General features: G+C 35.8%; 3 protein-coding genes across 3 annotated transcripts; 1 reads left to right on the top strand and 2 right to left on the bottom strand.

The window, feature by feature from the left end:
• The first annotated feature begins 1,358 nt into the window (after window positions 1-1,358).
• On the top strand, window positions 1,359-3,725 carry LOC114271845 (uncharacterized). The gene is made up of 3 exons (XM_028213479.2): window positions 1,359-2,022; window positions 2,117-2,192; window positions 2,360-3,725. Exons 1-3 carry the CDS (start codon window positions 1,676-1,678, stop codon window positions 3,617-3,619), a joined length of 1,683 nt encoding a protein of 560 aa, XP_028069280.1. The 5' UTR covers window positions 1,359-1,675; the 3' UTR covers window positions 3,620-3,725.
• A 1,214-nt stretch (window positions 3,726-4,939) lies between these two features.
• LOC114271844 (putative GTP diphosphokinase RSH1, chloroplastic) lies at window positions 4,940-18,523 on the bottom strand. Its single transcript, XM_028213478.2, has 24 exons — window positions 18,272-18,523; window positions 17,984-18,183; window positions 16,989-17,150; window positions 16,156-16,221; window positions 15,954-16,046; window positions 15,698-15,826; window positions 15,465-15,566; window positions 15,302-15,379; window positions 15,150-15,221; window positions 14,355-14,462; window positions 14,057-14,154; window positions 11,561-11,621; window positions 11,405-11,467; window positions 11,244-11,300; window positions 11,011-11,112; window positions 10,674-10,832; window positions 10,432-10,563; window positions 10,259-10,345; window positions 10,107-10,178; window positions 6,711-6,797; window positions 6,183-6,621; window positions 5,613-5,674; window positions 5,433-5,501; window positions 4,940-5,349 (listed from the first exon to the last, which is right to left on the bottom strand). Exons 1-24 carry the CDS (start codon window positions 18,306-18,308, stop codon window positions 5,245-5,247), a joined length of 2,640 nt encoding a protein of 879 aa, XP_028069279.2. The 5' UTR covers window positions 18,309-18,523; the 3' UTR covers window positions 4,940-5,244.
• Window positions 18,524-23,689: 5,166 nt separating this feature from the next.
• On the bottom strand, window positions 23,690-27,091 carry LOC114271917 (salt tolerance receptor-like cytoplasmic kinase 1). Its single transcript, XM_028213582.2, has 8 exons — window positions 26,646-27,091; window positions 26,245-26,342; window positions 25,112-25,809; window positions 24,834-25,000; window positions 24,635-24,699; window positions 24,372-24,507; window positions 24,119-24,265; window positions 23,690-24,026 (listed from the first exon to the last, which is right to left on the bottom strand). Exons 1-8 carry the CDS (start codon window positions 26,997-26,999, stop codon window positions 23,928-23,930), a joined length of 1,764 nt encoding a protein of 587 aa, XP_028069383.2. The 5' UTR covers window positions 27,000-27,091; the 3' UTR covers window positions 23,690-23,927.
• Window position 27,092: the final 1 nt, after the last annotated feature.

The raw sequence follows: 27,092 nt of genomic DNA, 5'->3' as shown, positions 1-27,092 counted from the left end.
AAATAGATTTATACTCGTTAATTGAAATTTCAGAACAAGCAAACCATTCTGAAAATTACAATACATAACAAAATAAAATAATATAGAAAAGCAAACCGAAACCTACACTAGACAGTGTCCTTAATTGTTTTAAATAAATTTAAAAAATTCTAGATATGCATAAAATTTGACAAGAATAATGTGACAATGTTAATTAATGTGTATTTGATTTTATTGTTGAGCCAAATAAAATAAAATAAGATTGAATGTATATTTAGCTTTGGTTGTGAATCTTAAAAAAATAAAAAAATTAGTTGTGAACCTTAAAAAAATAAAAATAAAACAAAAAAGATTGAATGTATATTTAGCTTTGGTTGTGAATCTTAAAAATTAAAAAAAAAATGGTTGTGAACCTTAAAAATAAAAATAAAAAAAGATTGGAGGTATATTTAGCTTTGGTTGTGGATCTTAAAAATAAAAATAAAAATAAAAAAATTTGGTTGTGAACCTGAAAAAATAAATAAATAAAAAAAGAAAAAAGATTGAATGTATATTTAGTTTTGGTTGTGAATCTTAAAAAAAAAAAAAAAAAAAAAAAAAAAAAAAAAAAAAAAAAAAAAAACATATGGAGAAATTAGTGGGTACCCATCCCCAACCCATCCCCTGTGGATATTTAAAGAATATCACTTACCCTACCCAATGAATAAGAAAAAGAGGAAAAAATCCATGTATTTTGGTTGAGTCTCTATAAATACCCACATGATAGGTTATTCATTGCCATCCCTACACCATTATGTTTCGAGATTTGCAAGTTGCAGTTTTAGTAAAAGAAAATACTAAAAAAAATTAAAAAGTTATATTTTATTATTTCATACATTAAAGTTGAAAATATTCGAATTTGACTGGTTATCGACTCAATTAAATCTTAATCAAGATCAATTCAAGAGTTAAACTAGTCAAATTTAAACATGTTTTGTTACTAATTGGTAAGTTTACAATTTTTTTTAATGTAGTCTGAACATCCACCAAGGTGTATCTATTTTAATTTTTTTTCAAATATTAAGCCTCCGTTTGGGAAGTGGGTTGGCTTTTTGACTTTTTGACTTTTTTAGCTATTTTAGCCTGGGCTTAAAAGCTTGGTTTGGGAAGGACTTTTTGACTTTTTTGAGTTTTTTTTGTAAGAAAAGAATGTAATGATTATGGATTAGATGTGATATTTTGTTTGTTATGACTAAAATAATTTATTTTATTTTTTGTAACTAAAATAATCAAAAAAAACCTATAAATCCACTTGCCAAACACAGGCTAAGAGTCCAAAATGGGGCTGTTACCATATAAAAGGGTTCCACAGGGGGGACAACTAAAGAGAATCTTTGATTGTGTACATACGCGTGTGTATCACAGCCACACAGCTACACACACCTCTGGCACGAAACGCGAGTTTGTTGGTTGAAGTAAACAAAAACAAACAAAATCAAAAGACTAATAACACGAGATGTCCGCTTCAACCTCCGAGACCGATCCACACTCACTCTGTTTACAAGTCAAACCCCCTCTCTCTCTCTCTCTCTCTCTCTCTCTCTCTCACTCCATTAGCGGAACATAAACAAAAACAAAAAATGCATTGAGAAACGCACCAAATCCAAAACCCTCAAGAGACCCAGAGAAATTGGAGATCAATAATACAGTAGAGAATATGGAGAAACCCAAGAAGCAAGAAAAGCATAAGCCGGCGATCCGAGTAGGCGGTGGTGGTGGTGGTGGTGTTGTTGGAGGAGTTGTTTTGTGGGGTGGAGTAGTGGCGGCTGCAACATTCTTATCGGTTTCAGCAATCAGATTGAGGAAAAGACCCACAAACAAAAGCCACAATCCACCACCACCACCAAAACTAACAAGTTCATCACAGTCTGAAGCTGAACCCATTGCTGATCTACCAGACAAGTTGGAATTGAAGAAGAAGAAGGAGAACAATGATGATGATCAAGGAAAAGGCCTTCATGTTCTTCTTCAAGATTATTCTCCACCTATAGATTACCATCCAAGGTTTGAGCCTAAACATTTAGTCTTTTCATTTGGGAATGTATTGGGAATAAATCAAATTGAAATTGTGTTGTATTGTTCATTTTTTCAATGGCAGTACTGACGGAACAACAGAAACGCCTGTTACCCAGATTGATTCCACATCGTCAGACTTCACAAAAACTTCCATCTTGGTAATTAGTTTCTTAAATTTCTAGACCATTGATACTTTTATTTTTTTTAATCCTAATTCTCTAAATGATCAAGAAGCCTTGAATGTGGTGAAACAAATTTACTAGACCCTAAGGCATCAATCTCCTTCAATGAATTTGAGTACTGATATTGTGGTATTTTGATTCAGGATGACAACTCAGTGCGTGATATCAGTGGCCCAACCAAGAGCCCCACCTATTTGGAAATTCTTTTATCTGATAATTCAAAGCCAAAAAACAGTCTCTTGATCACTGATTATGGTGTCAATGTCAATGTGAAAGAGTACTCATTGCCAGTGTTGGACGGACCTTCACTTCTCAAATCCAGAAACATGAACAAAAATGAGCATATAGGGGACACAGTGGACGTAGAAGAAGACAACCTGCCAATGGAATTGATTGAGAAAGGGGGAGGAGGAGAAGTGGAAGAACATGACGATGTAGAAAATACTATAGAGATTGGTGAAGTAGTAGTTATGGAAGGTGACTCGATAGTCTCTGAAGTTATATGGGAGGACAAGGCAGTTGAGGCACCTCATGTGGGTCAGATTGAGGAAGTGGACAATAGACATACCCAATTGATTGAAACTGTTATTGAGAAAGGTGAAGAAACAATTGAAACAGCTGAGAAGGATCAGTTTGAAGTCGAAGTTGATCAAGAAGCAATCAAAGTTACGAAAGAGGAGGCGGCAAATGAGGCAACTGATGCAGTTCATATTGAAGAAGAGTGCAACCCAAAGATGCAATTGATTGAAGAAGAACAAGAAAATGATGATGGAGGAATTGCTGTAGAAAAAGATGAAGCAATTGAGACAGTGGTTCCGACAAATCAGGTTGCAGTTGATCAAGATGAGCTACAAGTGACAGTACTGAGCGAAGATGAGGATGAGGATGAGGATGAGGATGAGGATGAAGATGATGATGAAATGGATGTTGATGAGGATGAGGACGAGGAAGAAATTGTAGAGAAAGGTGAAGAGAGCTCAGACGGAACAGGAGACTCATCCATGGAATCCAATGCTGAGGCAATATGGCCGGCAGAGTCAATACAGGAATTATCACTTGAATTCAAAGAATTGAAGATCATTAGCAAGACATTAGCTGACAAGATTGACGAAGCAGAAGACCATGGTTGCTACAGCAACAGTATCGCAGATGAGGGTAATATTTATGTCAATGGCCACCATAAGAATGAAGAAACAGGAAAATCAATCGTGACAGCAAGCAAGGGGAGTATAAAGGAACTTCTGGCGCGTATTAAACTATCGACAGGCGCATCAAACACAAGAATTTGGATATCTGTGCTGTTGGTGCTGCTGCTGTTGGTAATGCCACTGCTACTTTCACCTGCCAATATTCTGAAGCTTTGTCTCATAATCTTCTTAGTTGTGATTCTGTCCCAAGTTTGAAAAACTACCATAACTTTAGTTGAAGTGTTCAGAATAAAGAGATGGTAATAATTTCAAATGTTTCTACTTTCCATGCTGGTATCATAAATTGCTTAGTATCGGCTCATATTTCGGTGCTTGCTTAAATTTTGTGGCATGAATATATTCATGTTTATTTATGCATCGCTCTCTCTCCACATATGAGTAAAATCGTATCCTTCCCAGACCACGCAATGTAAGCAGTAGCTAACAATGTGGGTAGGGCATAAAAATTATAAATAAATAAAAAAAAAAAAAGGGTAAAGATAAATCAAGGATTTAATCCTATTGATTTGATACTCGATGCCGACTAAACAATAGGATTATACATCAGGATGGAGGTTGGCACCCTACCACATTAGTAGAGCATAACTCAAATGAAGTAGTTTCATTGACATAAATTGATGGCTTTATAAAGCTGCAATTTACGTTTCAAATCTTCCATTGTATTCAAACAGATTCATTTGCAAAACCAAACACCAAGCTTCCTCCCTTGGTCCTTTATCAGAGGCAGAGACTGCACTTTACAAACTTAATAGTTATTTTAATAGCTACCTAAAACTTGTCATTATTTTATTTTATTTTATTTTTTTGTGGTTTTGCCGTATCATGGGAAGGAAAAGTCTTGCCTACTTGACAAATTTAAGCACAACTACCACCGAACTTTCTCTAGCCCTTTTACTGCCAATGAAGATATTTGTTGCCCTAATATTGGGCATGGTGCACAAGCATGTCATGTGGTTACACCATTGCTTCCTAATTGCTCTATTCAACCCATTACAAAGAAACACCACTTTCACCTTCTCATTTAGAATAAAGAAAAAAGGGTAACTTACAATGGCCACACATGAGGTTTATGCATTGTTTGTCAATAGGTTAAAATAGCTAAAAAGTCACTACAAATTATCATATCACTTTTTTAACTTTTTTGCACATCTTTTCGTAAAAAATAAAAAATCCAACTAATGAAACCAATTCTCAAACAAGCCCTTAAAAGCCAAGAAGTTTGACATAATTACACCTACTTCCCTTTTAGTAATACTAAATTGCGTAGAAGTAATGCAAATAGTACGTAGACATGAATAACTAAGAGTAAAATATACATTCTAGTGTAAAATGAGATAGCATCATTAATCCATCCATGGATGAAAAAAGTGCTGAAGTTATATGAATTAAAAACTTTATGGGTCTAATGTAATTATGACAAACTTGTGGAGCCCAATGTCATTTCTTCAAACTATAAGTGAGGTTAGTGTAATTTATCCAAAGAAAAAGGACAGAAAGAGCGTACATGCAGATAAGTTATGTAAACCTTTCGGATAAAAATGTTTACTCTTATCTTCTTGCAAGTATCTTTACATGTATACTTCACTCTTTACGCATCTCTCTGTATACAATCCCCTCCCTCACTCCAGAGACGTGCTCAAATTGGGCTGTGCTTATTTATTTCATTACTTTCCCAACAAATAGTTGAGAAACTTAATGGAACTAGTAGCTAAAAATCTAATTCAAACCCAGACGTATGTATTTTTCAGACAACAAAACTTCAACCCAAGCCTCCACTAGCAGGGTTATTGACTGACTCAGTTGCCAGAAGCACTAAATGATTAGCATTCTAGAAACTGTTGGTTTTCAATCAAGCTAGGCCAGCTGCATCCCGTGGACCATCCCAAAACACCAAAGATTAGATCCAACCGTGAACAGGCACTAACCTGAAGGATAAAGCAACAACTTTCCAATAAAAAACAAAGCAGATATAAGAAAGGTTTCAGACATACATGATTGTCACACGTACCAAACTGTCTAGACTTCCTTCAACATGAAATAACATGACTGCTATACCTCTTCCTCTATCCATCTCTGCCTGCCAAGAAAATAGGGTTTGTCATGGACACTGCACGAAGAAGCTCCCCAGTAATAAACAAGTACAGCCACATCGTTTTTAATTATTTATTTATCTGTTTCAACTACTTACCGCACAAGCACATATCGTAACACCTACGTCTGCCAATACTGTTGTGATATCAGCCATCATACCTGAAATTCATTTATGCACTTGAATCTGGATTACAATTACTAGATAAAGCTGCTGTGTATCCACACAGCTATCTAGATGTAAAATAGAATAATGTAATACTCTATTAAACGATAGTGCTTAAATAGGCAGTGGATCATAATGGCCATGTAGGGAGAAGTAGTGATAGATATGATAAATCTATATAATAAATGACAATTATGGAAGGATTTGAATGGATTAATGACCATGTAGGGAGATTACATGGTTTGTAAACTTTAAGCTAGAATTGTGGAGTGATACTTTAGAATTTAAAGGGTTTAGGTTAAGTAGAAAGATAGAATATGGAGCATTACAAAACTAGAAATAAAAATGAAGATAGAATTAAAGAAAACTGAATGAAATGGATTACTGCATAAGGAGTGTTGTGTGATAATTTTATAGAAGTGCTATAAAACCTGAAATGATGTTTAGTATCAAATGTTGGACGACTAAGAAAAAATTTGTTATTGAAAGGGACAAAGGAAATACCTCTTTGATCCATACATACTACACAGAACCACTGGATAGAGTGCCCTTCAAGGTTGTGCCAAGATGCAACCTTGCCAGCATGCCAGCTCTGCAGACCAGGCAAAACTTCATTGAATGTGGGAATATTAGTAAGTATCATCTTAGCAACACCATTTCCCTGCGATAACATCTCTCCTTTGGTCTTCAAACCCATATCCTGCATATTCTTGTTATGTTTCCCATTGACCTTGGGGACCTGGATGCTACCATGTTGGAGTTGGAAAATATCGTTGCCATTTATCTTTGAAGATGACATTTCCATAACATTCTTGAGGATCTTCTCCCAGGTGTGTTTGTTTCCTTTAGAATAATCTGAGCACTCTTCTATTTCACTATCGTCTTCATTTACTGTCTCAGTTGTTAATTCAGTCCCCAATAATGCAGCTTGCTCTCTCAAACACTGAACACAACATGAAACTTAGATTAATAGAGCAGAGACAAAGGATATCTAAAGCACCATCCAAAATTCTACACCACAGAAAAACCCACTTTCATAATTTTGTGTTTGGCACTGCGTGTTTTTGCATGTTGCAACCACTGCTTATGTCTCTGGAATGCTGATTTGTTTGAGAGTCCCTGGAAATCAACCAGGTAAAACAGTGGATAAACCAGTAAACAATCGTATAACTGCAAGTTACTCAAGAGAACACAATATATGGATGGTGGACTAATAGCTCAACAGCAACAAACAACCGTGACAGGGCAAATATATCACACTACAAATGTGTCAAGACAAACAAGTCTATTGTTAGAATTTATCTCCACCTACAACCTCCACTATCACACACTCCACCTACCACCTCCACTTCACTCCTACACCTACTACCACATTTTCTTCTATATATAGGAATTGTAAATATAGCAACACATCAATCAGATATCAATCAATAATACATCAGTTTATTTTACATGGTATCAGAGCAAGGTTAAGAACCTGATCATTCTGCTTCACCGGCGGGCGGCAGCCTCGCCTTGGCCGCCCGCCGGACCTCAACCTAGTCTGCTTGTTTGTCTACACATACCTTCACTTCTTCACCACCTCGCCACACCCGATTCCTGGTTCTACCAATGCCGTCGCCGCCGTAACACCGCCGTTAAGCACCTCCACCATGTCAAACCGCCGCAATGTCTCAGTCACCCGACCACTCCGCCTCTAGCTTGTACTGCCCCGAGAACGCCTGCGACCTTGATGCCGGGATATCCGATCCCCAACCTTCCGGCCACTCTCCACCGCCCGATGAAAGTACCAGTCGTGGTGTAGGCCGGACCCGTCTGAAGTCAGTTTCATTGAGCAGAACGGTCCATTCAGACATGGGCCTTTCCCGCTGAAGATGTCCAAGTTCCCTCTCTCTCTGTTCTCCCCTGCCGCAGCGGCCTCAGATCTGAGATCTGTATGCATGTGTATTTTGTTTTAGCTCACGGCTTCGAAGCTGATGATGATGATGATGATAAATGGGGTAGGTTGACGTGCGTGAACAAGGTTTCTGAACAAGGTTTCTGAAGCTATATTAGTTGTTTTGTTTTTACTCTCTCTCTCTCTCTCTTCTTTTTTTTCAACATAATCATCTCACCCTCCTTTCTTTTTATTATTTTATTTCATCTTTCAATTCACGCTTTACACAACACCTCCTGAGCATCTCTCTCTAATTTTTCACACCCATTTTCTTTTTCTTCTTTTATTTCTTTCTTCTTTCTCTTCATCCAACTATCCACCACCTTTTGTCCCCCTCTTTTCCTTTCTTTTATTTTATTTAAACACAATGCCTCTCACATGTTTTCCTCCACCGCCCACATCCCTCACTTTCTTTAATATATTTTATTTTTTTTATTATAATATATTTTTCCTATCCCTACTTTTATTTTATTTTTTCTATCTTTTGTATAATAATGAAACATTGATAAAAAAAAAAAAAAAAAAAAAAAAAAAAAAAAAAACAACATTCGCAACCATCTCGGTTTTCATTCCACAAACTTATCATTTTTGTTATGACGGGATCAACCCCGATCACAATTTTACACAAAAAAAAAAAAAAAAAAAACAAACCAACAAACAAACAAACCACACCCACACCCCCAGTGGGATTTTTTCTTCTCTACTCCGTCGCCGGTCTTTTCTTCTTGCCCCCGTCCTGGCCGGCTCTTGACGGTGCTGCCTCTGTGTTTTCCACGCCGCCGAGCACGTTCACTCCCCCATACTCCTCCACTGCAGCATATGGCGGCCCTCCAAATCGGAACATCACGGTGGCCTTCCGCTTCAGCTCCTTGTTTTCTGCCTTTAGCACACTCATCTCTGCTCGCGTATCCTTATACATGCGTTGGAGCAGAGCCAGCTGGGAGTTTAATTGTTGCACCTCATTTGTCCTACTCTGCAGCCGGTGCGACAAGTTTGTGACCGCCGTCATGGACTCCACACATGCCTTCAAAGTATACTGATTAGCCTCCACATCCGACTGCACTGCCATTCTTTGCTCCACAGACCGCATCGGAAAGTTCAGCGGAGTAAACTCCGGGGCACTCGGTTGAGGTTCCAGTGCCACCGCTCCAGTTCTCTCTCTTGTTGACTCGTTGAGGTCGGGAAAGAGGGTGAGCAGTCCACGGGAAGACGAGGCCATTTTCTGGGCAACAAAGTGTTACAGCCTATCTCTCTCAGCACAAGGAACTCTCTTTCTCAGCAACACGAAGGATTTTTCAGAGGTTTCTCTCAGTTTTTCTCTGCCTCAGCCTCTGCCTTCGTCTTGGTTATATAGCCAAGGCAGCCACGCGCATCGCGCGCCTCTTGACGCCCGACAAACTGGCACGCCTTTTCATGGCACATCTTTTGATAAAGGGGACACGCCTTTTGATGGCACACCTTTTGATGAATTGGGCACGCCTTTTGATGGCACGCCTTTTGACAAAATTGGGCACACCTTTTGAGGGTGCAACTTTTACTACGGTCCGACATGACCCTATAAACTGTCCCGACATTGATTGGGCACACCTTTTGAGGGTGCAACGTTATGACACCACCATACAGTGTCCTCTACCACGTTATGACACCACCTTACAGTGTCCTCTACAACGTTATGACACCACCATACAGTGTCCTCTACCACATTATGACACCACCATACCGTGTCCTCTACACCGTTATGACACCACCATCCAGTGTCCTCTACACCGTTATGGCACACCCATCCAGTGTCCTCTACCACGTTATGGCACCACCTTTCAGTGTCTTCACCAACGGTCTGACACGACCATACAGTGTCTCCTATCTTTTTTTTTATTTTTATGTATTTTCTTGTTTTGTTCCTCTCTCCAAACTCAAGTTGGTTAGTTTCTATCCTCCTTGAGTTTGCGGGGGGCTGTTAGAATTTATCTCCACCTACAACCTCCACTATCACACACTCCACCTACCACCTCCACTTCACTCCTACACCTACTACCACATTTTCTTCTATATATAGGAATTGTAAATATAGCAACACATCAATCAGATATCAATCAATAATACATCAGTTTATTTTACATCTATGTACTTACTAATGCTCATGATAATCAGGATCTCAAATTGCTGTAATCTTAGAAATGTTTAGAATTCCAGTTTAGACCTACCACTCATAAGGGGTGCATGATGTTTGAAAGTTATGAAAGGTTTTCCAGAGTGATCTAAACTTTGTTATTTTGCACAATATACCGAGTAAATCAAGAATTATAGCATTGCATGTGGATTTGAAAACCCCATATTTCATAAAGATTTGGAGAAAAGAACAAGAAAAACAGATTGTGAAGAACCACATCATCATAAAGAAACCAAGTGAATTTTTTTGAATAGGAAGAAGAGAGGAGCCAAAATATCAATTCAACAGAAAGGCAAAAAAGGAAAGACTGATGTAAACTCACCTTATAGGTTATTACCTCCACAACTTCAGCATTTGCAAGTATGTGCGAGGGAGAAACAAGATTGCCATTAACCTGCAAACAGATAAAAATCCTAAAGTGAGATGTGAACTCATCAAAAGCGGCACAACACAGTTAAAAGGTAAGAGGAATACCTTTGCAGCCACCATTTTGTTACCAATTTCAGTGTGTATCATATAAGCATAATCAATGACAGTTGCCCCCTTGGGTAGATTTTTAATCTGTGTGCAATATGAAAGAGATATAACATCAGGCAGCAGCTGCAGCAGCATAATTTTCTTGTATGTGAAGCAATCCATCCTCTTACCTCTCCCTTTGGTGTAAATATGAAGACACGGCTACCTAAAAGATCTCTGGTGATAGTGTCTACAAATTCTCTAGAACTCATGTTTCCAACAAATTCCTCTTGCCATTCGTTAATTGCATTAAGCCAACCAATCTGGAGGGAAGAACGGGCTTCTACCATGAAGTCAGGGTATTTGCAGGAGTTTTATCACAAAATTCATTGAAGGAAGACTATTCACTTTGTGCATGGATAAGGTAAATTACCCTGAGGGCAATGTTAGCATTATTGAGAGAGACTGGTTTCCCTCTTGAACTTCTATCATTAAGCATTGCATGTCCTACTAAACCAGTAACAAAACCTTTGCCACAATAATGTGTGGCAATGCCTCTGTCAGCTATCAGATCCATCTCTTCAGTTCTAATCTGTCAAGTGTCAACCATAAACAAACCCAAAACATAAAATGGAAGTAACCCAAATTAAATATTTCAAAGTACCAAAAATGTAATCACTGAATGCATACAGTGACAAATAATAAAGACTTCACCTAAGGCAGCAGTCAAATGAGAGGAATTGGAAAAGAACAAAGATTCGAAGCCTGACCTGTACTTCCAGCCGAAACATGCTCTCATAAAGAAATGGAATTACGGTTGTATGAAGACTCTGATAACCGTTAGGTTTTGGAGTTGCAATATAATCTTTCATCTATTACAAAAACATGCCTAGAGAATCAATAATCAACTACTAACAAAAACAAAGCTAAGCAGGAATTAAAAAAAATAAAAAATTGGAAGCATTTATCCAAAAAGAAAAAATAGGAAGAGCAAGACACGCACAAATCGAGGAATAGGGGTCCAAATTCCATGCACTAGCCCAAGAACATGGTAACAGACCTGCAAAAGGCACATTTATGAGAGAAAGCTATGTTGTATACCATAATACATGTGTCCTAGGAAGAAAACAACAGCCAATTAGTTGGCTATGTTTAAGGATCTACCTGTTGTGCATTGCACAAAGGCCTAACTCCAATGCAAGGCTTTGGTTTTATAATGATCCGAAGCTGTTAATCCAAATAAATGAAAGTATGTCATGAAGAAAATGAGAAATGCAAAATTTACAACAAATCGTTTCCAAGGATTATGTCATAGAACACCTGCGCAATTTGGTTGACTTCATTTATTAAACCTTCAGATTTAAGTACAGCTTTGTATATACTGCAAATAAACAATTGCACATCATGCGACACATTGTCTACAACAAAGCACCAAAGAATACATTAACAGAATTAATAACATTTGCTACATAAATCTGTAACCAACAATTTAAACATAAAACATCTGGTTATCACATTAATTTTAGTTCTGAGCTATTGATCCAAATGATTAAAAAATAGAAAAAATAATTAAGAGATAGACATGCCATGTGGCAGCGTGTCCATGGCATGTTGGAAACGGTTACAAGGAAACTAATTTCAGGAACACATGGAGACCACACCATTAACAGTAAATAAGTATAACTTTAAAACCGGAAACCAGAACTTGCAAACATGAACCTCTCATGATAAACAGACACATTGCACTTAGTCTAACTGTAACAACCCTGACCTTCGTACTATTTTTCCATAATAATATTTTATTGGGCATAAATCGCATAATTATGTGTTTATTTGATACTTATCTGTTTGTTTGAGAGATATTTGTTTAATTGTCGACTTAGAATTCGAAATTGAGGACCCAAACGACTTTAGAAACCAAAATTGGTTAATTCAATGATTGACCCGTTGAGGTCCCATTAGATTGACCCGTTGAGGCCCTATTGGCTTCAGCACATTGTTTATTGAACTCTATTGGATGTACCACGTAAATTGATTGATTGTTAATTGCTATTGCAAGAAAGCTATGAAGCATGGACGCGTCAGATTTCATGCCGTGGCGGTGTCTGACACGAGGACACGCCGGGTAGCTTGTCCCTTTAATTTAATTATTTTTTTGCAAGGGACACGGCAAGGACACACGTGTCCGCCAAATCTGGACACGTGTGTCCAAATTTGGACACAGAGCAAAAGAGGAGTAAAGGAAAAGAGTAAAGGTCAAGAGACAAACCTGGACTTCGATCCAGTCGACTCGCTTGTCGACCTCCATGACTTTGACCATCGTAAGCCAGTTGACTTCGACCACCGTAAGCCGTCAACCTTGACCTCCATCCAGTCGACTTTGACCGCCGAAAGCCTCTCTCTCTCTCTCTCGCCTTCCCTCTCACTCTCTTCTCTCGCTCACTCTCTCTTGCTCTCGCTGATTAATATGTATAATATATATATATATATATGTATTTATTTAATATAAATAAAAAAAACATATCTTATATCTTATATAATATATAATATATACTTATACATATTAATCAAAAAAAAAAAGTAGATGAAATAAAATAAAAAAATTTAATAGAAACACATTTATTTAAAAATATAATAATTCAATAAAATAACTAACTTGTATTAAAATAAAAATATTTATAAAAAAACATTTTTGCCGTGTCCCCAGCCGTGTCCGTGTCTCCATTTTTTTAAAATTGTCGTGTCTCGTGTCTGTGTCCATGACCGTGCTTCATAGCAAGAAAGGGATTGAAATGATTGAATTCTATTGAATCATTTATTGATATTGTTATATCGTTTTGAAAATGGGATATATGATTGTAATTGTTGGACTTCATTCGTATAAACCTTTATACTGATATTACTCACTGGGCTCCAACTCACCCATCTCCCTTGTATATATATATATGTATGTGAGCAAGCAGAACGTCAAGTGTAAGGCCGCCTCGGTGTCTACCCCTTGAAGCCTTTTTGGAAAGTGCCTCTGTGAAGAGGCAAGCTTGAACTCGAGAAGAGTCAAGCGTTGTCAACCCAACTATTGTTTTATTTTTGTCCTTTTGTTAATTTTGCAACTTGGATGTATGTTGTTGGGTGTGAAGTTTGACTTTGATATATTGTGTATGAAGTTAAAGGTCTTTAATACTTACGATTTCAGCATGTATACACTGCTCAATGATATGTTATTCTTTTATGCTTTTACATTCGCTAAGCCCTATTGTTATATTATGATTGATTTGACTTTGACGCTGAAGGTAATCTAGGATTACTGGCCGGTCACAGCCTGAACCCCTAGGGGCAGGCTAGGGTCGTGACACTAACATTCAGTTTAGACTTTGTTCCAACTCACAATCAACTTCTTCTTCACCATCCATTCATAATATTACTAGATTGATAGAAGATTTAAACACACCTGAAGTATGAGGGAAAACAAAATTCAGCCCTCATCTTCCTGGTGTATGTAATCTTTTTGCCACAAATACTTCATGGTACCTACCACTTTCTCATAACTACTTTATTTTATACAATGGTTGTCTAACCAAGATTTTTGCACCAAGGGGAGAGGGTACAAAGATTCACATGCCTCCTTACGCATAGGTCCTACTATCTATTCAATACTTGTTACTTTTTATTTGTCTCCCCCAACTGCTACGCAAAATGACAAGGGAATTTGAAAACAAGTTTGCAGTCTAAGCAAGTTATCATAAACTATAATAGTTGTAAGCTCTACAGCTTCAGCCCCAAAAAATTAATTAGGAAAAAGAATAATCATGGCATTACCTGTAAGGATCCTTACATCCAGATTGAACTTCAGTTTTTACAGTCATAAGGTCTAAGAACTGATCATCCTCAATCTTCTTCATCAAAATTTTGTGTGCCTAATACAATGAGAAGAGCTTGATAAGTAGACCAGCCTCTAAAAACAATATGGGAGTTGCATAAACCTGAAGACTTTATATTACTGCAACTATTAACTTTAAGACTGCTCATCATATTTTTGACATGTAATGAAATAAAGGACAAAGGTATGATTGTTCATTTCTGGAGCTCTGTCCAAAATTTTCACCCAAACAAAAACCTGTATGAGTTCCTTCTCATGTTCCTTATAGAGATCTGCAACCCTTCTCTTGACTTCAGCATAATCTTGAGCATTTGTGTACATGAAGGATAAGTTTTCAAGTTCAGACTGCAAGAAGGTACAGTATAGTTTAGCAAAATATGCCTACAGGATAGAGACCAGCTAATCATAAGACAGCAGGAGCAGTTTAATATGGCAGTTTCCAATTTTGGAAGGCTTTATATGGCTGATCACTGGCCAACTGGAACATCAGAAGATTCATTTTAATATAATCTGAATTCACAACCATTAATGCATCCTCAAATATAGGTCAATACGTGAGGTTATACATCACAACCCCAACGGAGCAATGTCAGATTTCAATAATATAAATAGAAAAACTCATGAAGCACATACAGAACATAGCAAGTTGGCATTGTTATTTTCAAAAGTAGACAGTAATCAGGGTTTCAACTTCAGCTTAACGCTAGCTTGGTCACAGAGGAAACATAACTAAAGGATGAAATCTTTGACCCAAGAACCAAAGAAAACAAAAAAATACATTATGCATATTTAAATTCCAATGTAAGCCTAAACTTTAGTAATGCGGGAAAAAGGACTTTTTTTATTTAATATTTTCATAAGTCAATGAAATATCAATAAGGAGTGACAAGAGGAACTAATAGAGAAGATTTATACCAAAAAATCTGGATTCAGCATCAATGTATTGTTTTTAGGCAGCAACAAAACACATAATGGTTGCTGGAATTCACATATATATGGGGGTAAAATATCAACTGAAACAGATGGGAATACCTTAATTTGGTACATCCCTAGAAGTTTTGCTAGAGGAGCAAAGACTTGCAGTGTTTCCATTGCAATGCTGGACTGGACACAATAAATAATGTTAAGAATAATAGAAACTAAATGTTAATAACCCCAGTCAATAAGAAATCAAAATTTACCACCTGCTTATGTGGAGGCATGTGTGAAAGAGTGCGCATATTATGCAATCTGTCAGCTAATTTGACAATGATAACACGGACCTGGAAAAAAAAAACAGCTTTAGTTGCCAAGTGGCTTTCAACATTTAACATGATTGTTGCTGAAAAATATAAATGAGAGTGTCACCTCCTCAGTCATGGCTAGAAACATCTGCCGTAGATCATCTGCTTTCACATCTTCTACTGAATGATTTTCATTCTTACACTTGAGTTTTCCCAGTTTGGACACCTAAATTACAGGAGAATTAAACCAACAAATGTCATCTGCAAAGTGAAACCAATCCAACTTGAAATTGGACAACAAAAGAACACATGTTCCAGTAGGAATTATCTAAAAAATAGAGAACAAAAAAAGGGAACCTTAGTCTCTCCTTCTACAATGTGGCGCACCGCAGGACCAAATTCCTTCTCTATTCTTTCAAAAGTAACATCTGTATCCTCAACTGTATCATGTAATAAACCAGCAGCGATTGACTCCCAATCCAACTCCTAGAAAAACAGTTAGTAGTCAATCAAAGTTGCTGTTTAAAAAAAGAAGAAGAAAAAATGTCAAATAGTTGACCAAACTAAATACTTCCTCAAAGAGAGAACTGCTTTAGAAATTTGCACCACTCACCAGCTCTCCTAGAATTTGAGCAACTTCAACGGGATGAATGATAAAGGGCTCTCCACTCCGTCTTTTTTGACCATCATGTGCCTCAAAAGCTAGCTGTAAAATCCACCACCAAAAAAAATAAAAACATGTTAAATCTAAGAAAAAGATGAACAGATGAAAAAGAAGCATAGAATGCATATGGAGAACAGTACAGGGGACTTACGTTTAGAGCATTACAAACCAGTTCCAACTCTTTAGGAGGAAGATATGAAATAGTATGTTTAAGATCCTGAGGCAATCAAAAAGTAAAAGAAATTGACGTAAGTATAACACCTCCACTACTCATATTCAATCTATCTGTATTCCTTCCTGATCTCCAAACTATACAACTATCAAATTCCGATGATTTCCCTGCCTTCAACACAAATCAGAGTTAGTAAAATCTGGGAAGCTCAATAAATGGTTCAGGACAGCTCCTACCAATCTTAATCGTATGATTAAGTTGGTTTCAGAAAAGGCTGGCTTGTCTTCACCCTTATCTTCTGTGTAGACTTGAAGCAATCAGGTAAAATCTAAGCAGCATTGGTTCTTGGGTTTCCCAAACAGTCCCTTATTATCTTTCATTAATTTTTAATTTTATTCATGCTATCATTTCTACCAACAAACGCCCCAATGAAACAGCGTAACTTGTGCTCGATTTATCTTGGAACTTAATTTCGGCATGGGCAAGCCCACTAATAATCATTGAGCAGCATGAAATATCATAATTAGTTTGTGGCTTCTGATCCTACCATCCTAAAAATGCAGATTTTTATATGGATTCCAAACTCTCTCTTGACGCATACTATCATCTTCATTCACAAAAAATACATAGAACCCTGATACAAATTTATATGGATATGTCTCTCAAATGACAGTCTCACCACATATTATAGTATGACAGAATCACATAAGAAAGAATGAAGTTGTAACCCATACAAGAGGACATATGCCTGTTCTGCAAATAGACAAGTCATCACAACAATAGAAATACTACTACAGCAACAGTTATCATACCTCCCACAACCTTTCAGGAGAAACCTCATCATAGGATGCTGAAGAACAACACAATCGCCATTTTCTACAAGTAACATGATTTGATCTTAAGAGTCTTCCTGGAATTACAAACTCAGAAAATTCTGAGTAGTGCCAGCCTCCCATATCAGATGCTTCACATCTCTGGCACCAGTAAAGATTGAATGGTAACACAATCAGTAACAAGGCATAGAAAATTGTTTCTAAACATAAACCAATTAATTAATATTAAAGGAAAATAAAACCCAAATCTATATGGATGGGAATCAGAACAAGAAATAATGTTTTATGAAAAATCTTTCTCTGAAGTTTTTATGCATAATTAATCATTCCTTCATACGGATGACTCACATTACAAATCTTTCTCCGAAGTTTTTCTACTAGCTTTATATTTACCACAAAATTTTCTATTCACATAAATTTCTCTGACACTTCCCACACACTAAGACATTTCTAACTTCACCACAAACTTTCATCAATTTAACCATATTCTTTTTCTTTTTCTTTTTCTTTTTCTTTTTCTTTCTTTCTTCTTTTTTTATTTTTTTATTTCTTCAATTCTTTTGGGAGAAGTATATGTGATAATGATAAGAAGAAAAACGGAAACAAAACTACGATAATGTAATTATTATTGACCAGATGAAAATCAACATATAATAATATAAATCTCACTCCTCTAAATTTATTCAGAGGTTTACTACAGTTGAATTACATCAACACTCAGTCCAATTTCCCCAAACATGGAAGCCAAAAATAAGTAATAGCTTCCGTGGGACACAATTATTCCTACTAAGATCATACATATTTTTATTTAGTTTAAAGATTTCCTCCTAATTTGTCTTTGAAGCATCAACAGACGAAAACTTCAAAATTCAACAACAAAGACAGCTTTAAAGACACTTTGAACAAAATTAACAAGTGAAAGATTTGGAAACTTATTCTTGAACACAACATTAAATGAATTAAAGTGAACTTACACATTTGATACGATTCCTTCTCCGAGTTCGTCTATACGGCGAGGAGGCTGAACAGTGAGGATGAGCAGTACTCGCAAGAAACCCAGTCAAAGCCCTAGGAGCCTTCCACGCACAAGAGAGAACACTACAGTCGTATCTACTTCTACTACCACTAGTGTCCCCTTTCCAAAAATTGCATATGTTTACACATTCCACAGAAACTGCGAAATTTACACAAGCAGCAACATCAAAGACTCAAAAAAATCTTGAACACACAAAAACAATCCAAATACGAAAGCTAGGTCGTACCTGACATTGAAGGAGCAGAAGCCAAAGAACTAAGCATTGAATAAAGAATCAAAGAGACAGAATTGAAAGCTCATTGATTCGAACCAAAAAACACAAATGTAAATACTTGTATATAGGGACAAACTAGGGTTAGGAAACGATAGATTGAAGGAAGAACTGAAGAAAGAATCCAGAGAAAGAAAGAAAAAGTTTGAGAGAGTATAGAGGAGTTGAGGGAAGGCCACAAGAACAGGGTATGATAACAGAAGCCAGTTGTTTGTTGTGTGGTGTGATATTTATAGATGAAAATTTATCTTCGTTTTGTTTACTTTTTAATAGTCCACTCTGTTTTAAATCATGATTTTTAATTTATTTTTCAAAATTCAATTTTATTTTAAATTATAATTTAGATAAAATATATTAATCAAATATATCTTGAAAAATTTACCCATAAATCTTATTTTCTGAAAAGTTGAACCATTTAGTCCTAAAAATTTTCTTATAGTCTCATTTTATTTTGGTAATGTTGTTTATTTAATAATCATCATCAGCACCAACATTAGTCATCACCACGAAGCTTCAAACAAACAGAACAAACCAATTCGAGCCCCCTGTTTTTCATGGCGATGGCAGCATTTCCAGATCCTCCGATCGAACACAAATCGGCCAACTTATCAACAAGCCTTCGACGAAATGGTGAAAGAGAACATCGATGGTCTCGACATGGACACCTCTGAAGCCCTCCAAGACGACATCGAAACCCTAACTCTCCAAGGCGTCAATCTCTCTGGTTCCAAATCTCTCGCTCTCTCTCCAACAATGCCATGATCAACATCAACGCCATGATCAACATCGCAACATCAACAAATGTTGATCAATCGTCTACAACATCAACGCCATGATCAACATCGCAGCAATGATGTTGATCATGGCCCTGATGTTTGATGATGTCTACCACTGATGTTGAAGCCATCAGTGTGTGGGTGTGTGTTGAAGCCATCAGTGTGTGTGTGTGTGTGTTATGCGCTGGGTGTGTCATAGAGAGAGAAGATAGAGCTGGGTTTGGTGTGTGCTCTGTGTGTGTGTGTTGTGTGTATGAGTGTTGCTGCTGGGTGTGTGTGTGCTGTATGTATGAGTGTGGCTGCTGGGTGTGTGTGTGTGCATGGTGTCTTGTGTCTGCGAGAGAGAGAAGATATATGTGTGGCTGGGTCTCCATGTGAGAGAGAGAGAATGCTGAGAGAAGTGTGTGTGTGTGTGTGTGTTGAAGCCATCAGTGTGCGTGTGCGCGTGTATCAGTGTGTGTGTGTGTGTTATGCGCTGGGTGTGTCTTAGAGAGAGAAGACAAAGCTAAGTTTGGTGTGTGCTCTGTGTGTGTGTGTATTTGTGTGTGTGTGTGTGTGTTGTGTGTATGGTGTGTATGGGTGTAGCTGCTGGGTGTGTCTGTTAATGGTGTTTTGTGTGCATGGTGTCTTGTGTCTGCTAGAGAGAGAAGATATGTGTGTGGCTGGGTCTCCATGTGAGAGAGAGAATGCTGAGAGAGATGAGTGGTGTCTAAATGAGGGTAATTACGTCCCTCAGAATTTTTTAGGACTAAACGGTTTACTAGAATAAAAATGGGACCAATTGGTTCATAAGTTTATATTTTGGGATTTATTAGTAAATCTCCCAAAATTTTTATAATATGATTTAAAATTACTTTTAAAACCCTTCTCTTCTCTTTTTTTTTTATATTATTATTATTTAATTAATTATTTTTTTTCCTCTCTTTTTTTTATTATTTTATATATCAATCAATCAAAAAAATAAAAAAACGATAAATCATTTTAAAATTTTTTTCAAAATTTATGGTAATTAAATAAATTTTCTTTTTTAAGATTATAATTTAAAATTTTAATACTCAAAACATAACTTTATATTTAAATTATAATTTTAAAATTAAACCAAACTGACCTAATTTTGAGATGTTTTGAAAAGATAATTAAAAATTGAATTTTAAATTTTTAAATTTTTTTTTACTATTTTATATAAAAAATAATATGACTCAAAATAAATTAAAAATTAATTTTTAATTTTTAATCCCAAAATGGGTCCATAGGCTTATTTTGAGAAGATGGTAAAAAGTGGTTTTTTGGCTTTTAACCAAGTTTTTGACTTTTTTAGACAAATGATTTGAGAAGTTGGTAAAAACTGACTTTTGACTTTTTTGATTAATATTTGTTTATGATTTCAAATCATAATAAAATGACTAAACTATCCCATTTAATTAAAATATTTACAATTTCACCTATGTAACACATTTTGACCCATAAGGGGTAAAATTGTAATTTTACCGTTGGCTAAAAACCAACTTTCTAAATGAAAAAAAGCTAAAAAAATTAACTTTTAACTTTTACTACTAATTTGACTAAAAATTATGTTGTCAAAATAAGCATATGTGTGAGGTGGTTTTGTTTGGTTTCTTCGGGCAGGTCACGTGATTTAAGGTGCAGTAATCGGAGTGAGTGAAGGGAATGGTACGCCATTGTTAACAACAGATGTCGACACGTTGCCACGTTGGCACCAATTTGGACGAATGACAGCATGCTACCGCCACAGTTGGGTTTTTGATTGGGGCAATGCATATTACAATTTTTTATTAAATAAATGAATAAATATTTTATATAAATATAAGCTTTGCAATTTTGTGAATCTCACAATTATATAAGACATTTTATAATTTATTTAATAAAAAATTTAAGACTTATAATATTTTCCTTTGACTGATACTAATACCTTCTAAACCCCTCTAGAAACTATTATACACAAGAATCAAAAGAGGTTAGGACAATATATATATATATATATATATATTTTCTTGGAATAAATTATATTGACATCTCTTAAAATGTTTGTATAATATAAATCTTTTTTTATATTTAAAATATTATATTTATTCTTTGTTAGATTAAAATGACATATTTACTCCTTAACCTTTATACATATAAAATAATATAGATGTTTTATTCATGTCATTTTAAAAGAAATAACAACTATCTTTTTTTATTTAACTCACATAAAAAATTGAGATTTTTTATTTTTTTTTTATTTTTACTGAATTTTTTTAAATATTTTAAACAATTTTTTAGATAAACCTAATCTAAATATAATTAAGATGTATAATATTTTTTGATTTTTTTTTTAAATTCACCAAATATGAAATATATATATATATATATATAAATTCAATATATTATCTTATTTTGTTATATTCAATGATTTTTTTTTTTAAAAAAAAAATTATACAAATTTTGTACTTTTTAAATATATTTAGATTAAATTGATCTAATTTATATATAATAGTGGAAATAAAAATGAAAAATTATATTCATATATAAAAATTTATATAAAAAAATATCATAAAAATGTTGTGATAGTATTATTGTTGTAAATATAAATTATGTTTATGAGTATTTTGTTTTAAAGTGAAAGGTCACCATTAAAATATATCATTGTGTTTGAAATTCTATATAAAATTTATATTTATATATCATCACTTAGTAAGAATATATTCAAGTAGAATTTAATGATGAAAAATAAATATATCGTTCTAATTATCAAAATGAAATCTTTACTTGGGACCCAAACAACAATGGGGAGCCAAACCCTTGTTTTTCTTGCTTCAATTAGAGCACTAATTACGAGAAGTTATTGGTTACTCCTATAGTACGACAAGATATTATAAATAATGGAGAATGTAAGACTTATGATTTTGTATTAAGTGATTAGATAATACGAAAGGACATAATAAATTATAAGAATATGAATAATATATATATTGACGAACCACGGTCAATGTTATAATGAAGAGCACCACCAAAAACAATATTAAGCAGTGGTTTTGAGCATGTGAGCTCATATTATATGCCCTTGTGTTCTAACAAAACATAATGTTGGTACTCAAGTACAAATAGAAACCTCAATACACTGGGCTATTGTGGATTATAAAATGACCCAAGTGCAAATACTTTAGTAAAATTAAAAGCAGGGGACCTATATATTTTGTTGCCATTCCTACATTGCACTGGTCTAGATGGTGTGTTTACTATTAACAAAAAGAAAATGCAATAAAGGACGAAAAGTGGGTGTGAAATGACACTTGCAGTTGACTAATAAAGGTTTAAGTAAGATTCCACCTAAAAAAGGAACATAAACCCATTTGTCATCTTCTTCCAATAAATCTCAACTAGTCAACAGCAGCTACAACAGCAAGAATATACCCCTCCCTCTCTAAAGGAAGCACTAAAGCATATGTGTGATGCACATGGTGTGGAGAGGATGGAATGGCAATTGCAAATTATCTTATGTAGAAAGAGTTGGTCCCCAATGGAGTCGTCACGGAACCAAAGTCTTACTATTCCTCCACCAAAACAAGTGCAAACTCTAATTTATTGAATTGTATTGTTGAGATTTAATGTTGAAAATTTTAAAATGATTTGTTATATCTGAATATTAAATCTTAGTCATACAACATATTATTCTAAAAAAATTATAGGAAAAATCAACCTTGATAGGAAAAAACAAAAATTGACTAGATATGATATGATTCATATGAAGCACTAGCTTTCATTGGATTTTAAGCGAGCAACGCAACCTCAAGTCAATTCATGCCCTGTGCATGCTACAATGTTTACTACCAGGAGGTTTCCATTATAAATTAAGTGGGTGGATCCAATCCAACTCACTAGTTTCTACCCAATACGGAAGTGGTTCCTAAGGCCATCTTCGTTTAGTTGGACTCCCATGATTAATAGTCATAATCTCACCAATTTCTTAGGATATCTCACATTTGAAATACGCCACAATGGTGTTCGAGGGTATTTCAGTCTTATGAAATTGCTTATAACTCTTTTTTTTTTTTTTTGGGAAGAAATCTCTATTAGAATGTTTGGTATAGCTTATGTGATATAAATAATTTTAATAAACTAAAAAAAATTGATTACAAGAAAATAGAAGGAGATATGTTTTTAACTTCTGCTAAAGGAAACTTGTCAATCCAAAAGTCCAATTTTGTAACCAAACACGGGATCTGAGACCAAAAGATATATGGTCCAATCCCATGGCCTTGTCCCCAAACAAACACAACCTAAAGGTACTATGTTCCGGATGGTTCTAATTTGAAGGAGTGCTTTACATTTGCCAAGCCTTTGTATCCATCTCATTTTTAAGCAGAATTTGTAACTTCAAATTGAACAATGACCGTAATGGAGGCAAGCATCTAGTGAATGCACAAATAATTTTTTTTCGTACACATGAGACACACAAAAGCTAATTTGAAATTGTAATACTAATAGAAGTCAATCTAGACTTTATCTTTAGATGTGCAGCACTGTTTGTGTTCAAGCCATGACAATGAGTGATAGCAAAAAAGCAGCAAGATGACATGATGAAGAGGGCATAGTTTTTAGAGAATATTAAGCAAAGCTATTAAATGGTTACACTTTTGTTTAAAAATGTTTGTTCTGGCTAGCCAGTCAAAGAATTACAGAACCCAAATAGCTTCTATTCTTCTATACATTTTTCATAAATTTTACAAACCACTTGCCAACTCCGGTTGACATTAATTTTTGCACATCTTATTTTGGTACCTAGGCCAAGCTGAAAATGGCATCCCTGAGAGCATAAATTGCACAGAAATCGACTAACTGAGGCACCTGCTCAAGTCCATATTTGGGCTAAAATCAGACAATGGGGATAATTCCACAGCACATGAAGTTTCTCCCTGAAGAAGTGAAATTACCTGGAAAATAAGATTTTAATTTAGTAAAATCATGACCTTTATGTCTCCAAAGTTGAAAAGGCCGGACATGGTAATTAATTCAGCAGTATCACCTCGCTTATACTAGGTCTTGAAACCGGATTAGTCTTTATGCACTGAGCAGCAACACACATCACCATATATATTCCATACATGTCCAGGTACTCCATGCCTTCGTCCAGCAACTCATGGTATGCTCCTTTTACCAACAATGGTCGGACCTACAAAAACAAAATATAGTGTTTTTAGGTGTAGAAGTAATAGTAATATGTGTATGTGTGCTTGTAAAAGGGAACTTGAAGAAGAAAAAAAAAACTGCCCACTAACCCAATCAAAAAATTTTTTGTCATCCTTCGGGGCAGATCTTCTACAAAACAACCTTAAGAGCAGAATTCCAAAGTGAAAGATGTCGGATTTTACCAGAGCCAAGGATTCAGGATCTGAAGGATCCTTGTGCCATAACCTTTTTAACATACAAAAAAATGTCCTCTTTGAGTTAAATAAAATTTCAAACACTGCCGATTAAATGGCCGCTGAAAACTTGATAAAATTGACATTTGAGTGACTTGGTAAATCATGTAAATGCAAACCTGTTACTAGAAATTGGTAAGGCTTGTTTTAGCTGCAGCCATGTAGATTTCCCAAATCCAAAGATCTATACAACCAGGGAAGGAAAAAAAAAAGAAAAAAAAGGAAAGGTGGTTGAGAAGAAAGAAAAGAAATCAGAGGCTATGAATTTAGAACCAAAACATTTATCTCACAAGATTTCTCTGATTTTGGGATATTTACCAGTGGCTCTAAGTCAAAATTCAGGAAAATATTGCATGGCCGCAAGTCACCATGAACAATAGGGCCCCGAGGACATCCTTCGTGCATGTATCGAATACCTTGACCAATTCCTATTGCTATCTTTATTTTTTCTTGAAATGTCAATTTGACCTGCTTTCCCTTTGATCCTGCTCCAGCAAAGACACAAATCAATACACATTGCACCTTTCTCTCATGTTGGAAGGCTTTATTTATTAGGATACGATATGATCTAGGTGAAAAAGATGAAAACAACTTACCATGGATAAATCTGTCCAGTATCCATCTTCTGGTAAAAGGATAGACAACTACTGTAGCACTTTCGCTCTTGTGGTAACCAATCAACCCCTGTATATTTTTGTGATGCAGAGTCAAGGCTGCTTTCTTTTCAGCTTCGACATTGTAGTCAAATTGTCTGGTGAATCTTTTAACCAGAACTCTGCAGTGATGATCACTTAAATACCCACAATATGACTTGCAACTGTCATTCTCATCCACGCAAGTCATTCTTGTGAACCCACCTGTTATTTCTTCAACCTCAGCCCAGCTTAGTTGCAATGGCATTCTCACCACGAGATTGACTTTAGAAAATCCACTGGAGGAGATATTAGCATCATCCGAAACAGAGCCTTTCCCGGGCAACTCCACCTTTCTTGGACTAATGCTTTTGTTTGATGACGATTCAACTTCTGTGATCATACTAGCAAGAGAAGGAAAATAGTGTCTATATTCGATTTGAGAAACAGGCAAGGGATAATTTGTGTTTGACTTCTCTTGTAAGACTAATCCCTTGTCTGGCTTTGAAGCTTTTGGATTGGGGTTTAGCTCTTGAACTACTGAAGTTTCAGCTCCATGGAGAGGCAAATTCTTGTGTGTAATAATGTCGTCATCACCACTCACCAAAGCCACATTGCAATGGGTTCCATTCAATGGGAAAGTTTGGTCCCTAGAAAAGAACCTGTAAATAAAGGAAACTATCTTCATATGAATTCAGTCATCTAATGCTATATACTGGATTTAAGTCATCCAATTCCCAAATCGCTGTCCCTCTATCAATACACTCTCATCTATTGGATTAAGTGGGAAACTCAAGCACATGAATCTAAAGCCATAATTCAATGGTTAGAAGTGCATTGGGGTAGGGGACAAAAAAATTGAAAATAAAGAATTACGGGCCAAATTTTTTTTCTATGGTAAGAATGGAGAAAGAGGGGCTAACAATCCTGTGTCTACAAAATTCTTATTCCTCTATTCTCAATGCATTCTAAGTCACAGGATGTGTTGAGACTCTCAAAATACAAAAATTTTATTGGGTAGTCTTGCAGCTGAGAAAGCATTGGAACAGAGAAATAAGACTTTGGGAAACAAATGATCCCGTGCCAAGAGAGAGGACCTGTCCATGACAATCCAAGTGGCATCGATGTTGTTTGCCTCTTCCACTACCAAGGCCTGTGGTTCGAAGCCGGTGGCTATCTTCACCTGAAACTTAACCTGTCAAAAAAAGCAACTGTCTGTGATCTAATCTATTTACATATTTTTATGAGTATATTCTATTTATGACCCCATAACAGAGTTTGGATTAAGTTAGGGCTGCAGATCAATTGAGTTGTTCGTCAGCTCGGTTCAACTCAATTCTTTAAGTAAATTAACAAGTTTGAACTAGATTTTTAGGATCATTCATAAAACTTGACTCGTTGGCTGATTTTTCAAGCACGATAAACAAGCTAGTTGAGCTGAACCCCTACAAAGTTGGGCTAATTGTGGGTAAGTTATATTAATGGGAAAAGGACTTACTCCAATGCTTTTGCATCTATCATAATAAGGTCTAAAGATCTGCCTGTAAAATTCCTTTCTCTGATTGATCTCTTCATGTACAAAATTGATATACGAATCGCTTTCCTCACATATAGATTGATCAGACCATTCATCTCCCATACAACAACAACCACCTGCGGCATTCAACGGCGTCGATGCATCCCCCTCCGAATCCATCATAATCAGAACCAAAACTTCATCGTTCGTCCGTACAACGTCACGCAGAGCGCACCTGAGCGCCGCCACTCCACTCTTCTCCGTGGAAACCCTAGTTCCAACCAACACAACAATCACGCTCTCTCTACCCTCTCTCTCTGTAACATTCATTGACATTGTTGTGAGCTCTAGCTTTCGATGATTGATTTGATTTTTTCTCTGATTTGTGCTTGATTTTAAAGGATATTCGTTGTGTTTGTTGTTTCAACT

The sequence above is a fragment of the Camellia sinensis genome, chromosome 14, assembly GCF_055761805.1.
Source record: "Camellia sinensis isolate YWXY chromosome 14, ASM5576180v1, whole genome shotgun sequence".
NCBI lineage: Eukaryota > Viridiplantae > Streptophyta > Magnoliopsida > Ericales > Theaceae > Camellia > Camellia sinensis.
This window is presented reverse-complemented; position numbering and strand designations above follow the sequence as displayed.